This window comes from Bactrocera oleae, chromosome 2 (assembly GCF_042242935.1).
Source record: "Bactrocera oleae isolate idBacOlea1 chromosome 2, idBacOlea1, whole genome shotgun sequence".
NCBI classification, from domain to species: Eukaryota; Metazoa; Arthropoda; class Insecta; order Diptera; family Tephritidae; genus Bactrocera; species Bactrocera oleae.
The window spans coordinates 81,301,323-81,320,691 of NC_091536.1; the positions used below are offsets into that span (position 1 = coordinate 81,301,323).

The 19,369-nt window shown below is 33.8% G+C and overlaps 1 protein-coding gene across 7 annotated transcripts in view; it reads right to left on the reverse strand.

Moving 5' to 3' along the window:
- Positions 1-19,369, reverse strand: part of RhoGAP100F (Rho GTPase activating protein at 100F) — a 79,368-nt gene that overhangs the window by 13,619 nt on the left and 46,380 nt on the right. For 4 of the 7 annotated variants that reach the window (XM_036369356.2, XM_036369350.2, XM_036369370.2 and 1 more), the window contains exons 3-6: positions 752-1,042; positions 565-687; positions 360-497; positions 26-299 (exon numbers count right to left, since the gene is read on the reverse strand). In XM_036369356.2, coding sequence (XP_036225249.2) covers positions 26-299; positions 360-497; positions 565-687; positions 752-1,042 — 826 coding nt within the window. Of the gene's footprint in view, positions 1-25; positions 300-359; positions 498-564; positions 688-751; positions 1,043-18,191; positions 18,895-19,369 lie in introns of those variants that run through there. The other 3 variants (XM_036369347.2, XM_036369345.2, XM_036369340.2) reach the window with 3 other exon arrangements.

Consider the following 19,369-nt stretch of genomic DNA (forward strand, 5'->3'; position numbering starts at 1 on the left):
ATTACTGGGGATGATATCAAAATACCTGTACGTCTTTCGCGTGATGATCGGGATCTTGGCATGCGATCTGTCTCATCTAAGTCTTCATCTCTGAGATCACGTTTGATAACGACAACTGGCGGTGGCTTTTGTTCGGGCCGTGATAACGTTGGTGGTCCTGGAGAGCCGGTGGTGCGACTGTCACGTCTTTGGCGTATTGCCAAGACCAATCTCCGGGGAATTGACATAATAATTACGACATCATCCAAGGACATGTGAGTTACGTCAACCAAATTAACGGCCAGAATTTCATCACCCACCTCCAAAAGAGAGTTCAGTAATTATTTTTTATTATTATTTAAAATGCAAAATTAACGAACCCTCAAACAACCGCTGTTATAAACTGCAGATTCCAATGCTATTCTAGAGATGAAAACTCCATCGGTGCGGTCAGCTCCATTACCCTCACGTATGTATAAGCCTAATGTCTGACCTGGGCGCTTCACTATTTCAACAAGCTGGAAGTAAGTGCAAATTGAATAAGAAAAGTCGGATCATTGAAACTCTAAATTTATAAGCATCTACCTGTACTGTATGTCGGGCATCTCCTTTGGACATCAATTTATGAGCTGCCTCCACGGCATGTTTTCCACCGATGCAACGCGGCTCGAGAATGCGCACGATCATTTCACCTCTTCTTTCCACCGCCTGTCGTACAAAATTAACCATCAAATAATATTGGAAAGCACCAAGAAAATCGGAAAATACTCACCTCCAAAGCGGCTGCCGTATTCGGATCATGATCATTTTCGACTGCTTCTATCTGCCGAAAGATCTCCGAACTGATACCCGACACCTTGCGAAAGTCACCTTGCAGCAAGACTGGTTCCTTACCACCAGCTCGTTGTTGCTGCTGCTGATGTTGTTGTTGTTGTTGCTGATGATGTTGCGATTGTTGTTGCTGCTGCTGATTGGCCAACGATTGCATTTGGTTCGCCGGCAAGGGACCAGGAGGCGCACGGCCAGGGCTGGCGGTAACATCAGGAACTGATCTTCCATTTTCCTGAGAATGAGAAAATAAATGACAAGTGAGTTCAAGAGGCAAGTTTATTAGTACTTGGAAAAATATTTTGAATAAAGAAAGGTAAAATAAAAGAACACAATTATTCCTCAATTAATTGGTTGAGGCATCGAAAGTGGACTAAAAAAAGAAAATTCGTGTAATCAATAACTTCTTTACTATATTCGCAGACGCTATTATAAAGCTGCCGAATTATGTAAATTCACTTGCAAAAGTGAATTTCTACTTCCAAACGTTGCTGCACAGCCATAAATGAAAGCACTTTTCGCATACTGCGAAAGTCATTTCTTTCCCTATTTTCAAATTTGATGGCATTTTTTGTTTCCACAGTGGCATGAAAGAAGTGAATATGAATACTCGAAAATTATTAAAATGAATCTACTAGATAATATGAAAGTGTATTATTGCAACATAAACCGAAAAAGCGAATTTTTTTACACAAGACATTTTGGTTAAAAAAATTTGACAAACTGCCAGTTATTTGTTATGCTAGATTACTACTTTCCAAAAAAAAAATTTTTTGGTATTTATGCGTGTATATAATTAGTTCTGGAAGGGAAATAACTTAAAACAGGAAAGTAAATTTTTTGAAAAGTGCTTTCCCAAAGCAATGCTGATATTACCTTAAATCGAAATGCTCACAGGAAAGTGTCTGTTATCTAAATTGTCTAAACTTTGACACAATAACAGTTACAATACAAAATTATAAGAAGAACCTTCATTATTTAAAAAGTTAAGGCAAAGTAAAGTATAAAAATATATTTTCGGTAGCCATCCATTCCATCTGCAAATTAAACATTAAACAAATGCATACCCGACGCCGCTCTACTACATCCACAACTTTCCACCAACCAAAGTCCCGCTTGACCGATAATTATTTTATCGTCCTCATTTTAGTATGCAACATTCATATTGAGCTGGCGTGCTCCCCCACCAATATCTAGGCTTGCTTCGTTAACAGTTCCAACAACAGGTCGATCCCATTCGGCCGCCCAGCAACCCGTGCCACATGCAACCAAAGGCCGGCTGCTGCATTTCGGTTCGTGTCACTAAATTTCATGCATCAGCCGTCACATTTAATGCGCTTCCTCAGCATTACTTGTCTTTGTCATTTTTTGCCTTTGCCTATTTATATTTTACTTTTTCTTACTTTTACTCATACTTTCTGCCGCAACAGAGTCAACTTCCGTAAAAGTTTAAAATGGCAGAAACAAAGGCAATGAGCGCAAGTGCAATCGCAATTCAGGTTATAGGCAAAGCAACAAAGCCTTGTAACGAATAACTGAAGGTGCCAATGTACAGTTAGTGTGCATGTCTGTCCTGTGCACACAACACACTTGCATTTGGCCATTAGTGGCAGAAAGCGACCGCAACAAAAAAGGGAGCACGAGCTTAGTTTTGCAAACCTGCGTGTGCCACGTGATGGTGATACACAATTTGCCACTCGCCAACTTTTGCAACGAGATGCAACAAAAAGTTCAAGTGTGCAACACAAAAAAGTGATTTTTTCGGGCGGGTTCATACTTGCCACTCTTTTCTTTACTGCTATGATGCACGTGAAAGTGTTGTGGCATCTAAATTTTTGTTATACTTCTCTCTCGCTTTTGTTCTTAATTTTAGTACCTCTACAAAGTAGAGTGTGGACTAAAGAAAAAATATGCAAAACGATTCTTTGTTAGCCCCTGAGCGACGATTACACATGATATCCGTCAAGCAAACAAAAAATTAACTGCTTTTTCCTTTCGACTACATCCATTTAACTCAAGTTGTGGCGATAAATTTGCTTAATACATAGCAAAGGAGTAAGGAAGTGCTCGTTTAAACGCAATTTATATAATCTGTTCTTGTTAAAAAAATCTTACTTTAATTATTAAAATGAAAGAAATCACAAAATGCCTTTAAAGAAGCTAATGTCTGCTCTTAAATACTAAATCATTTACGCCTTCGATTTCGAAAAACTTGAAGAATGGCGAATCGAACAGACAATTGGCATCCATCAAATGAAATATCATAAGTACTTGTATATACAGAGAGAATAGAACCGGTTATTTTAATCCCTACAATGGCGGTGGGTACTTTCTTGTATTTAGTTCAACTGGACAAGATTTTTTTATGTTTTGCTTTCCATGTAAATTTTTTTTGGAAAGCTAAGCTCCAACCTAGCTAATTAAAAGTGGTGAATCCAAGATGGCTTGAATACATTTTTTTTTTTCTTTAAAGGTATTTTCTAAAAAATTTAGAATATCAAAAAAATGTGCTTTAATATGCAACAAATTAAGTGTGATACTCCAGAAGTACAACCGAACCATATTCAAACGAAAGAATTGGTAACGAAACAACTAAGGAAGAGCTAAGTTCGGGTGTAATCAAATATTTTATACTCTTGCAACTTGCCAAGATCAATGCCGAGTAAATACCTTAATGTTTTTAAGGTCAAAGACTCACATAGTTTTATTACTATATTTTACTTACCGTCAGCAAAAATTAGACAAAAACCAGCCTCAAATAAAACATATCTGACATAAACTCAGTCGAAGAGGCTAAATTTTAGATATTGAGATGATCTGAAAAACGTCAACTAATAACCGAAACCACTAGATAGGGTATATGGAGGCATAAAAGCTCATTGGCTGATTGCACAAATCTTTGACATTACTCAGGTATACTTGATTTTCAGGCAACTTTATATATACTTGTATATAACTCAAACACCGACATATCCGGCATAAGCTTTATTAGAATAACGAAAATCTTTATATGCAATTCGTGGACTAACTTCAACGAATTATTGATCCGATTCAACGCATTTTTTACATACAAGCATACAATTATCACAAAAATATATGTATAATATATCTCACAGATTGAGCGATATTTTCAGTCAAAAGTTCGCAATAAGAACTAGAGTTCACATATTCGTTATCTGGGAGCTTAAATAGTTTTAATTCGATTTAACCAATTTTTGGTTATAAGGTGGCACAACTCAAAAGCCAGTGTGCGTACCGGATACATTGATTTGTTCTTGATGTGTATACTGGAAAGTGAAAGAATCAGACGGAATTTAAGATTGTATTATATGGGAAGTAGGCGTGGTTGTGGTCCATTTTCGCACAGGAATGTCTAAATAAAGTTACAGAATTTGGTTGAAATAGGTAAAAGAGGTCCCGAGATGTGGGTATTCACCTAAATGTAGGCGGTACCATGACCATCGGAGTTTGTGCAGAGTTATAATCCCAATTCACCCATTTTCACGGGGTAGGGATACCAAAAAGAGATGGTTGTTATAACTTAAATCTTTTAGGTCATATGTGCATTAAACTCATTAGGGGCTGGGCCACGCGCACTTTTAAAAAATTGTTAAACCATCTATGCTCCTGCCTAATGTAGTTCGGAAGTCAACTCGTCTCGTCCTACTGATCATTTATATATACATATATAACTACATATCTAACACGATTACTTTTAGCTTATACAATAAACCGTTAGGGGAACAAAACTATTACGCTCTGTAACAACATGTTGCAAGAGTACAAAAAAGGGTGTATTAATTTCCATTGCTCTCCACCACGCCAGATTTTTGTACAACCCTTTGAAGTCGATGGCAGTGATGTTCAAATGACAGTTAAATATCTTAACTCCCTAGCATGTCTTTGCTGGTTAATTTGTCCTTCGAAATGTTGCATGTATTTTCGTTGATTTCTCCACATATTTTTTGCGACTGATAATCAGAAAAATATTTTAGATAGAGAACTGTGCTTATCCTTACGATCAATTGGCTCTTTGGTTTCTCTGTAATATTTTACCATTAATTGCATCGTTCTAATTCATTTGGCAGTTAAGAGGACAAAACTATGAATATTTTACTTATATATACTTTCTGGTTAAAAGAAAGCCATCATCATTTTTCATCATAAAGTGACCCATTAATAATTACTCTCATTTGAGTTTTTTCAACTAAATCAATTAAATTGATTTTTCATTACTTCTAAGAAGAATAGAGCGGCGCAGGTTTTAAAACCAACATGTAGAGTAGCTTAGTTCGGGCATGCACGAATCTATGTCGCGATTACTTTAAATGCAATCACATATGTACATACATGTATGTGAACATTCGTGTATAGAAGTCGGTATGTGCATTGCTGTTTGTAGAATAGGCAAACATTTCCACTGAAGGGCTCGACTAAGAACGAATCACGTAAAGCCTTACCGTGATTTGTGAGCAAATAAGTGCATTACGTGATTTAAGTGAATGATTTAGGGCTTACACATATACAAGGATATGTATGTATATACACATATGTATATGTTGATGAAAGAAATAAGCGACATGCAATTTCCTAGAAACAGTTATGTTTTGGTTATACCATTAGGTGAACAAGAAGTGATTTTTATTAAAAAAAATATTTAAAAACGTAAAAACGTCAAAAATACATTTAAGGATACAAATATATAAAGTAAAAGTGGAAAGTACTTTTTTTTGGCCCCACTGGGAAACAATTACGAAGCAAATGGTTGAAATGTGCCAAAGCGGACTCTACTTAATATGCATACAGCTGCAAACATGTGTGTATGTGTGTGTGTGTGTATCTGTTTATACTTAAATAATTGCTTTTGTATTTGGTGAATGTAATATGCAAACATAAACAAGCATAATTGAATCTTAGTCTGCAGATAAATATTGAATATGCCACAACGGCAGCACGCGCCATTCACGAGCACAACTCCGCCCTATTGCACTTGCCACCTCACCGGTTGTAATAGCAACATCTTACAACTAGGCGGCAAAATACAAATATGCGTGTGTGTGTATGTGCAAGTATGTATGTGTATGTGTATGTGTATATGTATGGCATCGTGCAATTGTCTGCAAATGTACTACAAGTTAGTGCATTACATTATTGACCCAATAAAATGTCATTGCCATCACCAGACGTTCACATCCCTGACGCACCACGCATGGGCGTATTGCTCACAAATGTTGTAAGCTCGTTCATAATGTGTGCCTTTGCTGTGCGTATGTGCGCGTACGTGAGTTTCAATGCAACGAACTCTGCCTAAAGGACTCAACCTACTTTGTATAATGCGTGTAAGAGTAAGTGTTGACATTAGGGTGACACTGTTTTCTGTGATCTCTGAGATTACGGATGAGACCACAGTCGCTAAAATTATTACGAAAAACCTAACTTTGGTTGTATCGAAGCTATAAAGCCCCTAACATTTGCATTTCTTATAGTATAAAAGAATATTGAAAGATTTTTATCTAAATTTTAATCGGTAAGTTTGTGTGGTAGATATATGCAAAAGTGACCAGCTAAATCGACTCCGATTGTCATGCTGATCATTTAACATATATATATAGGTATATGTTTATATGTATATATTTCGTGGCAAACTTAATAAAAATATACGCCGTTAAGGGTATTAAGACTCTCTCATATTAATGCATGTTCTGAACGACACTTAAACACAAAATTTAGGTTGTTGAGTAGATTACCGCAATAATCTACTAGATTTAGCAAGATTTCGTAATACAAAAATGACATTTGTGAATCTCGTAACCGAGGTGATCGAGAATAATCCACTCGAAATCTCTCTGTGTGACTCTGACTAAGCACCATCTGTTTGTCACATTTTGTTTTATCCAGTTGATTTTGACACTACGAACAGTCAAAGTGAAAAAAATTAAACAAAGAAATAAAGTAAAAAGTTAAAAATTAAATATTAAAGCGATATCAAGTAAATAAGTGAAAAGTGCAGAAAATAGGGGAAAAAAAAACAAGAGAATACTATATAGTGATCGAAGCCGATCTAACAGAGCTTCAATCGCCTAACCCAAAACAACTGTTTTATAAATCTCCAACGGCAGTGAGGACAGTCTAGATTAGTGAATAGATTAAATGTAATCTTATCACTTAAAATTTTTGGTGGGAACAGAGTACAAACATATTTTATGAATGAACTTACGAAGCTTGTTGTCGTCATTGTTTTTTCCTGATGAAACATTAATCGTAATCACAACTTAACTTCTTCTATTATAAATAAACCTCGTCTGAGCTGAGAACTTGAATGCATGAAATTTTGGATTAAATTTCATGGTTTTAAATTTTTTTGGTGGTCTCTCTTTGTATTAAAAGGCTGAAAATATTTTTTTTTAAGTAAAATTCAAATTGTTTTTTTTTTAATTTTAAACTTTGGTATCCTCTTTTTAATGTTCAGAGTTGGCTTTCTTCAGATATTTAAATATGAGCGCCGCCCTTAACAAAACGTCCACCTTAATGCATTAATACGCTACTTACTCTACACTTTCTAAACAAAATCTATGGATTGCCATAAATGGTTGTAAGATAACGTTTGCATAAGGATAACTGTGCATGAGTACTCATAGATACGTAAGTACATATGTGAGTGTGCATGTGTACACAAAAATGCCTTATTATACGCACTTGTAGACGGCTTCATAATAATTCATTCTTTCTTTTACTCGTTTTACACAAGTTTTCATTTCACTTGCAGATTACCAACAACTTAATTTGTATGCATAGTAAATGCACCAACAACAAATATTTCATTCACTACTCAATACATTTGCATACATTTTTTATAAGGACACATTAAGATATGAAGAGAACCCTCTTATTCTCTTCAATTACAACTAAATATGTGTATTAATTAGCCTTTATTATGCTTAAGTAAAAATGCATTAAGTGCAGGAGTGAGCTCTTTTCTTGAGGGTAGTGACTTTATGTGGAGTTAACATAGCTGTGCGAAGTGTACATATATGTATTGTATATATATGTGGCAGTTATATACAAAATGTTTTTTGAAATCTGAAAGTGTGTTCGGACTGAATGTTAAGTAGAAAGCCAAAAAGTTTGCAGCAATTTTCAGTTTTCCAGAAAACTTTTTTTATGAAAATTTTTAATAAATAATATTTATTTTCCATAATTACTAGTGCAACACCTCGACAATTTTGACAAATTATCAAAATGAATTGAAAATTATGGAATATATATATATATATATATATGAGTATATTTCTTTCATTATTTATCGGATTGTATTTATTTTATCGTAACAAGCAAAGGCTACGACAATCCTACTTTAAATGTGCTTAGTAAAGAAAGTAGTCTATGTTATAATTGGTCAATAGTGTAAGTACAGAGTCAATAGTTAATCACTACAGAATAAGTACTTAGTTATGCAATTTTAATATAATTTTTATTATTTATAAAAAATTTATAAACTCAATATTAGTTGAAACGATTTCGAAAAATGCATATTAGACACTATCATTAAATTAAATTTAAACTAGTAAGGAAAGGCTAATTAATAATAATAAGTGTGACCGTACATTTTATATTCTCGCTACTTGCAAGGATCAAAGCCGAGTTAATACCTCCAGGCAAAACTTTTTTTTTTAAATGTTGCGAAAGAATGGTTCATTGTTCGACGAAATCGTGAATGGATTTCAATCAAATTTGCAGCTCATTAACTTATAATATAAGTCCTGGACTCAGTTACTTTTGTTGCTATATTTTACTTTGCGTCAGTTAAAATTATACTAAACTCATCTTCAAATGAGATATATAATACTATGTGATTAAAACTCAAAGAGGCTAAATTAAATATATTAAATTGAAGTGGAAAACGTCAATCTGAGAATCGGAATTCATTATAGTATATTAGGGATATGACCAACTCCTAACATTTTCAGCGCTAAACCACATAATTTTTAGGAAAACTTGTGTACTCAATTTCATTCAAATGTCACACATTTTGACGAACCTTAACGGTTTAAAGGTAGCTGAAAACTCGTACATTACTATGCGGGGTGGGCTGGTGGCTTAACCTTTGACACCGCTCACGTATACTCGAGAACATATTTTCAAGCAATTTTATGAATAAATAACTCACATACTGACAGTATATTCAGTATAAGTTTTGTTAAGTCAACCGGATGTTTGAAAGTCCTGATATTAAACAAACCGTCCCAAAATCATTTACTTTTCCCATTTATTTAAAATTTTTTAACTGTTGCATTAAGAAAGTAAATTTACAACTTTTAAAATGTGATAATGACTTTTTCCATAAAACAATTCCTTTAAAAGTTATATGTACATCAATTGCCCAGAGCATTCACGCAAATGATTTACACATTCTGTGTTGCTCATACGACATGGTGTACTATATGAAAGCAGAAAGCGTATAACTTTTAAAAGACTGTTTTTTATGGAAAAAGTCACCAAGACCTTTTTTGTAAAACCAAAATTTTTGAACTGGAATACTAATTTTTCAAAGTTGTAAAATTATTTACATTGGAGATAAATAAAAAACCTGAAAAAACGTTAAATTTGTTTGCACTGAAGCTATAACCTTCACAAATATAAAACATTTCTTGCAAGAACTTGATTTTGATCGGTGAGTTTGTCTGACAGCTTTATGCTACAGTGACACGAACTGAACAATTTCTTCGAAAATTACAACGTTGTCTTGGACAATAACCCATGCAAAATTTCTTGAGGATAAATCAGACAAATGAGCAGCGTCTTGGAAAGAAAAATACATGTGCAAAATTTCAGAACGATATCTCAAAAACGGAAGGACTAATTCGCGTATATACAAAACAGACAGACAGACGGATATGGCTTAATCGACGCAGCTCGTCAAGCTGATAATTTAGGTATATATATATTTTTTATTAGGTCTCCAACGTTTTTTTTAGGTGTTACAAACTTCATGGCAAACCGGGTATAAAAACCTGCTCAAAGTATAATTATTGTAAATACGTAAAATATATGGAAAAAGTAAAATGATTTAGGCACGGTTTAAATTGAAAATCTAGAACTGGTTTACGTTGGATGCCAGGATTGTAGGAATATATAAATTTAAAGCAAAAACTAAAACTTCAGGGGCCGTTTGCAACAAAATAACACACCTTAATAAACATATTGCATATTTACCTTGAACATATTCGTAACAAGTGCCGCAATTAGTAATCGAAAAAATGACGTGTCGCATTAGGAAACATTGTATTGAGAATTTCGAAAAGCGAAATCAAACTATACCCATTCTTCTGATCACTAATTCGTTTTCGATAAATGCACACAAAGCTCCAATTGACCTTTTAACTGATTAATTGGTCAACTGTTGGCATATAAATATGTATGTGAGTGTGTGTGTGTGCTCTTCACAATAGTCCAACAAAATGACAATAAAAAAGTAATAAATAAAATGGAAAGTATGAAATAAATGCACATTTAATTAAGTACTGCCGAAACGAAACCCTTAATTGAAGTTTGGAGTCAACATGTGGAAAAACTGCCAGAAATTTATAAATATAGGCATGTATTTAAGAGCACATGTGTGCCTATGAAACAAAGCTAGTATTTGAGTTAACTACATTGCTATATGTGTCATTAGCCGTAGTAAAAAAAAAATACATTGTAGTATTTGCATTATGGTATTGTTACCACATGTCTGTCACAGGCATTAAGTGCTTTGCAGCAATACCACAGTCATTAAAACCGTTACTACGAACTACTTATTTGTATATGAATGTATGCATATTAATACATTTACAAACATACTCTAGAAGTTATAGCTGTCGCTTTGTTGCTGTCATGCAAAGTTTTACACACAAAAACCATGAAGAAATAAAAATTTCAGACGCACATTAAAAGGAACAGTTATGAACGTGGTGAGCAGAGCATTTCAGCTTTTCGCTGGCTATTAAAAAATAAAATGGTACTTAAAAAGTACCCAACTACAAAAACAAACACTCATAGCACTTATTCTAAAAATGGTGTACGAGTGCAACACTGCTGATTATTGCTGCCATTAACCGTTGTCTAGTTGAAACCTGAAATTTGGTTAATTTTGCTACTTGGTCACTGCAAGTACGGGCAGCAGAGGGAAGTGACGCACACGTCAGTGGCAGTAGCGCGTTTGGCGCAAAATTACTAATGGCGACGCATACATAATTACAAATTCACTTAATTTCCGTTCTAATGTTTTGGGAAAAAATGATTTTATTGATTTGTCAAGTCACGCAATTCGGCGCTAACGGAGTGCCGTTGAATTTGGTTAAGCTGTTTGAAGCATGTTGGGGCTATGACGGGTGCAGGTGGAGTGTTGCGTTGGGTTTGGTGGCAGTTATGTTGTTGGTAATGGTGTTGTCGTTGACGTTGATGGAAACTAGAACGAATTATGAGCAATAATGGAGACTGCAAAGTTTAAGTATGGCCTGCGGATGGAGCACCATAATGCCGGCTTGTTTACTTCATTACAAACATAGATATATATACATATGTATGCATACATACATAAATATATATACTTAGTTATTTGAAGAAACGCTAGTGAAACAAAGGAGTTCTATTGTGTACTCATACTTGGAAGCGCGTAAACTCGAGTTAAGTTTTAATGCACACCGTTATATGAATTAAGTGCTGGCGTTAGAACAACAATAAAAATAGTAATTATGAAATATTCAGTATTTGTATGTAGGAGCAATGTGCGGTTGGATGAAATTTTCTTTCAACTCGCGCTGCATTTGGTTAAGGACAATGGGGTTCTAAAATTTTTACTATTTGTAAATAGTTAATTAACAGAAATTGTTTGGGATGCTTCTTAGGTAATAGTTCTTGGTGCAATAAAAAACCGACCCCATTCAAGTTATTTAGCTGCAATTGATGTAGAAGTGACGCATTATTGAACCTTTCGTCGTCTTCGTTTTTTTCACTATTTATATTATGAAAAATATATTTATTAATAATCGGACTCAGCCGAACATTGCATGAAGACTAATTAGAAAAACGAAATGCAATAAAATTTTATTTTCTAATATTATTATTATTCTACCACATTTTTCATTAAGGCTTCATCTTCAAAAAGTCTATTAGAGTTAAACCTTTGCCGAATTTAAAAAATAAAATCTCGCTTGAGTAATTTAATGTTCTTTGGTGTTTTTGAGAGTATAAATAATATTAATTTAAGTTAACTAATGTAAAGTTATTTTTATATCCCTAACAGGATATAGGTATTAGGCTTTTCACGAAGTGTGTAGCACCCTCATAGCATAGAACCCTCGGATACCCTATAAAGTATTTATATAAATGATCAGCGTGACGAGCTGACCCGATTTAGCCATGTCCGTCTGTATATACGCAAACTAGTTCCACAGTTTTTGAGATATCGATCTGAAAAAAGCTGCTCACTTGTCGAAACCGCCAATAGCGGAGCTATATGCTCACACAAACTGATCGATGAAGCTAAAGTCCTTTTACGGAAAACGTTTTATATTTAACAATAAATCTTCGCGTAATTTGGCATAGTTTATTGTCTAAGGCGAGGATTTAATATTCGAACTTATTTTTTGAAACGGACTACTATAGCATATAGCTGCCATACAAACCGATCGATCGAAATCAAATCCCTGTATAGAAAATTTTTTATTTGACAATAAATAAATATTCAAGAAAATTTGACATAGATTATTGTCAAAACAGCGCTTGTTTAGATCCTTAGTAAGTAACACCTTAAATCGATTTGAAGGCTTTTTTACACCCTGAACAAGGTGTATTAAGTTTGGAGCGAAGTTTTTAACATCCAGAAGGAAATGTCGGATACCCGTCCGTCTGTCTGTATATATACAAACTAGTCCCTCAGTTTTTTAGCTATCGATCTAAAATTTTGCACCTGTGTTTTTCTCACTAAGAAGCTGCTCATTTGTCATAACTTCAGTGTGAGCGAAGTTTACTATTTTTCTTGTTCCATTTGCAATTAAATTTTTTTTATTTATTTATTTTATTTCATTTGTTTTATTTTATATTATTTATTTAATATTATTTAATTTTATTTTGTATTATATTATTTAATTTAATTTAATTTAATATTTATTTTATTTTATATTTTATTTTGTGTTATTTCAGATTACATTATTTCATATTATTTTATTTTATTTTATTTTGTTTTGTTTTATTTTATTTCAGATTTTTTATTTAATATAATTTTATTTTATATTTTATTTTGTGTTATTTCAGATTACATTATTTAATATTATTGTGTTTTATTTTATTTTATTTCATATTATTTTATTTTATTTTGCTTTATTTTATTTTATATTATATTATTTTCTTTTATTTTGTTTTATTTTATTATATTTTATTTTATATTATCATTTTTTTTTATTTTATTGTATTTTGTTTTTTTATTTTATTTTATTATATTTTATGTTATTTAATAATTAAAATATTTTATTTTTATAATATTTTATTTTATTTTATATTCCTTAGAGGGGCAGATTTTAGTGACCTGCAAGTGGCACATACCGATGATGCGGAAAGCATTTTCCACCCCCTCACCCGCAACCAAAAAAAAAACAATTATATTTTATTTTATTTTTTATGTTTTATTTTATTATATTTTATGTTATATAATTCAATAATTTTTTATTTTATTATGCTTTATTATATTTTATTTTATTTTATATCATTTTATTTTATTCAATGTTTCTTATTAATTTAATTATTTTAATTGAAAACAAACCACACTTCTTTCCACTAGACATGACATGTGCCTGCTATAGCAATCTCTACCAATTTAGATTTTCAATTTAGTTTAGGTATTGTTTAATTTCATTTATTAGCAATGACCTGCCACTTAGCTAACACTTAACCGCCATTTTAACTTTTGCACACAGCAATCAACGTCAGCAAGTTTCATTTGGCTTTTGTGCAATGGCCAAGTGATAATTCACTGCCAGCCAAGCCGTAGCTGACTACTATTTATAACAACAACAACAACAATAACAGCAATAGCGATGCAAACAACAACAGGCTTGCTAGCCATGACGACAGCGTCTCAAGTCGGTGAAAAACCATTTAAATGTTTTCTTAGCATACGCCGCACATACACACACACGCACACAAATAGCTGCAAGTGGCGTGGTAGGCACACTCACACCTTAGCCAGCGGAAACGCAGTTGGCGTCTGCATTAGTCACATGATATGCAATCAACGAACGGCGCACGAGCGAACCGAACAAAATGTACTGCGAGCAAATGAGTACAGTGCCTCCAATGACCAATCGTTCCAGAGCATATAAATATATTTATTTATGACGACATATAATGTTCGTATGTCATAAATATATGTGTGTAGTTTTGTATTGAAGGACAATTCTGCAATTTTAATTAAAGGCAGTACCATATATCGGAAAATAAAAAACTTGAATAATATTTTATAGTTGTCCGATCTCGCCGATTTCTACAAATGATCAATAGAATATCAAAGTGCACCTATATATCAAATTTCATTCGGATATCTGAAAAACTGCCTGAAAAATTTGTATAATCCCTTAAAGCCAAACTTCGCCTTAAAAATCGTTGGCTCCGGTTTTCAACTCATATTCTTTTAGCCAAAGTTGTCCAGAATGATTCGTAGAATATTTCACGCATAGACCATTTTTCCGCTTTTTTTGGTTCCCTGTAAAACAACCCGCTCTAGTGTGTACATACTTATGTGGGTGCCACAGGGCGTGAGTCCAAAAACCGTCGTATTGGGCTGTGGTGTGAACGGGGCACTTACAAGTCAGTTTGATAAGCACTTTAGCACTCATATGAAGCGGTACATATGTATATATATTTTACATACTATACATAGGACTGTGTGCGACATTATGTATAGTAACACGAACATTTTGAACTCTTAAGAGAGCACCAACTCTGGGTCTTGATGATTTCTGAATATTTCTGGCCCATTACAAGTACGTATCTATGTACGTATATGGTGTCTGCAGCATAAACTAATGAGACGTCTTCGTAATTTATCGATTGATTTTAAATAAGCGATAGCTAGACGCACACATACACAGCCAATCGTGAATTGTTTACGACAAATTACTGCAGCAAGTGACTAGTTGCCGACATTTTAGCACATACATACGAACATATGTGTGTTTGTTTGTGCAGGTGACAGTAATCTTCGAGCTGGTGCAATTTCGCCAAGCGTGAGTGTCATATTATGTAATTAATCTATTTTGTAGACAATTTCAGTGGTTGCCACAGCAGACACAGCTGTTCGAGGGCACCAAGCGCCTACGAGAACATTACAATGCCCCACAAATGATAGGTGCGTCTGACAAGAAGAAACGCTGTTGGAGGTGCTGTGTGTAAGAAAGTGGAAATGGTGACTAGGGGTATTCGAGGTGAATGTATAGCAAATTACATTGGCGGGAATATGACTAAGTAAGCAGAAATGTATGCAAGCAGGAGTATTCGAGCCGAAGAAACAAAGCATACACCAAGGCGTTGCGAGATCACAACGCCAATTAGGCAGGCCGGGGGTGGCCGTGATGCTGAGCTTGGTGTCACAGCTGTCGTTTGCAGTGACGAACACAAGGACGTCGTTGGATAGCAATTGCTTGGGGCGCAGTTAGGGAACTCGGCGATTGATGAGGTGCAACAATAATAATTTAACGGCGCTGTCTCCGAAGCTTTGACGTAAATGGATGTCATGTCGCTATGTAAGTGGGTGTGTATGTGCAAGGTCGGGTAAAAAATTATAATTTCAATACTTTTTTAAAATAAATTGAGCAGTAAGTGGCTCTTTTTAGTATTTTCTGACTTTTGGACATATACCATACATACATATATAAGTTTGGAATTAATTTTAGTTTTGCAATTAAGTATTTAAAAAAAATATTTATTATTTATAAGATTTATTATAAAAAATATGTTTGTATTGGAAATTGTCGGATAAAGTTTTGAAAATGTTTAAACGAAAAATTTATTCAGTATGCATACATATGTATAGAAAAAATTAACAAATAAAAAGACGATTCGAAATTTATAAATTTTTTTAATATCAGAAATTTGTTTGCTGTTTTGATAATTGTAATTGTCAAAATTTTGCTTCAAAATTTTTACAAAATAAAGTATACAATATTTTTGAAGAATATGACAAATGAGAAGGCGTTTCGAAATATTTGCAACTCTGTTTTGTAAAAAATTTGGTAGGAAATTATTAAATAAAAATTTTAAAAAATTTTCAAACAAAAAAATTTCAATATTTATAATAACTATGACAACTAAGAAGACGATTCGAAATTAATGATTTTTTTTTCTACCGAAAATTTTGTAGATCCTTCGATATTGAAAATAACAATTTTTTTTAAATACTTATTTTTTTAAATATTTTGGAACAATATCGCAAATGAGAACATGATTAGTAATTTAAGAAAACATTTTTGTATCGAATGCCCCCCGCATTGGACACACTCTCTTATTGTAAATTTTGAACGCAATATCTACCAATCGGCTACAGCGTTATTGATATTATTATAATTGGGCAGTATTGAACGAAAAATAATGGCCAGCAAAGCACTGTTCTTTATGCTCACACATTATACACAAACAAATACAAGATTTATTATTAATAAAATATTTGTTGAGTACACACACTATAAAAAAGCACTCTCAGCTGTCCATAGAGGCATAATTACACATTGACACGCACGCATACAAACAATGTTTAGTAAAATTTAATGAAATCAATAACTTTTGTTTGAGCCCTACACCTTCGCACCAACGCTACCCCTTAACGTCGACCACGTCGGTTGTGAAATCCTCAGAAAGCCGATATTCCAAGTGCTCGATGGGCGTTACAGATGAAGCACACTCAATCACCACATTAATCGATGACAAAGTCAGAAGTCGCTTTGAATTGAAAGGTACATTTTGAAATACATCAGCACTGACCCAAACTCAAGGCGAACAAATTAATGCATACACAAAGCATAGTGGCTATTAAAATATCAAAATAAAAACTCATTAGCATTCAACGCCAGGACAAACAGTCATAAGTAATAAGAAATGCTTGGCTTTTGTTATAAATAGTATTTATGGTCCAATCTAACCTAAAAAAGGGCGACTAGTGCATGCAAAGCTGAGAAATGACTATCTCCGCCCCCATTTGGATGACAAATTATAAACTTCAAATTTTTGGTAAGACTTTTCACAAAATTTTGTAACAACAATATTTTTTCATTCGACTGCGGTGTGAATTCTTATCGTACCTGCTCCTGTTAAAAAATAATAATTAAAAAGAAATTTTCATAGTAGTGGCGACTTCTACTTGCACTCTCTTCCCATTGCATTTACTGATTTACATTACTCCATTTTTTCAAGTCAGCACTGCTGTTGGTCCACATGATTTCCCAGATTAAATTGACTAAACACGTTTCGACAGAGCCCTAGGTGTGGACGATTGGTATTAGTAAAGTTGTTAAACTTGCTTCAATGTTTAGAAACTCAAACAATTTTTTGAAATTTTCAAACTTAAAGCAAAGCCGATTTCAAGAATCTTCTCTTAAGTCAGCCTTACTGCGATGACGACAGATATGCAAACGAAATATCAACCTTAACATAAAGGTCAGTCTATTTCTCTAGCATTTTAGAAGGATTGATAATATGCCGATCGGTGCGTGATATTTTGTCACTAAGTGTAAATGGCACTCAGTGCCAAATTATGCTTCGACACAATAAATTAAGATGAGTAAGTGACATCATTTGTCAACAGAATTTTACCGTTAGATTAATGAAACTTGTGTGAATTTTTGATAGTGTGGTTTGATGAATAAAGTGACTTAATATCCACCAAAGCGATGAACACAATGAACGTCTAAAAGAGTCTGTTACAGACGAAAACATCGAAATATTCACAACGAAAGTTTTTTACAAAGTGAATTTGGCGCGAGGTTACAACGGAGACAATTCGTTGTGTCTTAAATCAATGATAACGCTTAAAACATCGTATCGATCTGGTTTTCAACGATTTATTGCTCTTCTTTATCCTCAATACAGTGTGAGCTGTAAAGAAAAGTTTGTATAAAATATACCGACTTTGATTGTTTTTTACTCAAAATTTATTTTAACGCTGAAGGAAAGCATGTGGTCATTTAAGACTTTTTTTTAAAACTCTAATAATAACCACCAGCCCAAAAATTTTTTTTTTTAATTTACAGACATTACCCACAGGCTAAGCCAAAAAAAATCGCTCCACCCTAATATACATATACATTTACATACACATATGTATATTAGTTTTTGAAATTTTCATTTTAACAACTTACTTTGCGATGACTGCTCCTTGTCAGAAAGCACCCAGTTGTGGCGCTATCGCACATTAAAAGTATTTTCACCAAATGAAGATGCGCCGCTTGCCAAACGAAAAGTCACCAGACAATTTAAAATAATGTGGAATATCCAGCGTTCACACAGAGTAAATTGTTTGCGAAACTGTCGAAATAAATGGCGAATGGGAGCGTATGCATGTGTGTGTTGTACGTTTCCCAATAGCGATTATCGATGTGATGTTTGCGCCGCACTTTGCTATCGCAGTATTTCTTTTGGTTTGTCCTTCGCTGTTGCACTCTTTTCGTGCGATTTCGTTGCCATCGGCCGCTTGAGCTTTATCCTTATCCCCAAAGTGTTCGCACGCACTTTTCTTAAATTATTTCACGTACAACAGCCTCGCTTTGGGCGCATATCCTACTACCCTCTCACTCTCTCTCACACACTCACGGTTTGCTTTGTTCGTGCGCTTGTGGCTTTTGCTTTCGAAATTCCATGAACACCGTGGCGTATACTCAATTTTTCGGCATGTTCTTATATATATTGTATTATATGTACATATGTATGTGTGCCTGTTCCCCTAACGTGAACACTTTAATCGCTTGCCGTTACTTGTTTTGTTAGGTAGGACGGATTTCGTTGTATTCAGGCATTTAGTAAATATGTATTGTTAGTACATATGTACACATGTATGCATATGTGCATATGTGCACATGCACCTTTATTACAAGTATATATTAGATTTCTGTCGTTTGCTTGGAACTTCTAGTTGAGTATTCTTTAACTGACGGTAGGTCGTTCGCCCTTGCCCACGCATTTTCCACTTGTACACACACACACAAGTGAATGAAATGTATTTTTGGATTGGATTTTTGACAAAGCAAGCTACGTAAAGAACAGTCACGTTTCGAGATATCTCATTTTACTACATCGTAATTTTTGAAAACGCTTTTATATTTAGCTGGTTTAGGATTGTGTGAGTGCAAAGATTTTAAATCTCAGTTACCTTTATAAATCCATATATGTACATATATGTGTGTATATTAACACTTTGATATGATCTGATATGTTACAAGTATAAACACTATATTATTCATATTTTTTAATTATATTTTGTTTTTTATTAGTTCGTTGTTTGTACTTTGCGTTTTGTTTATATAAGTTTCACCAGACGAAT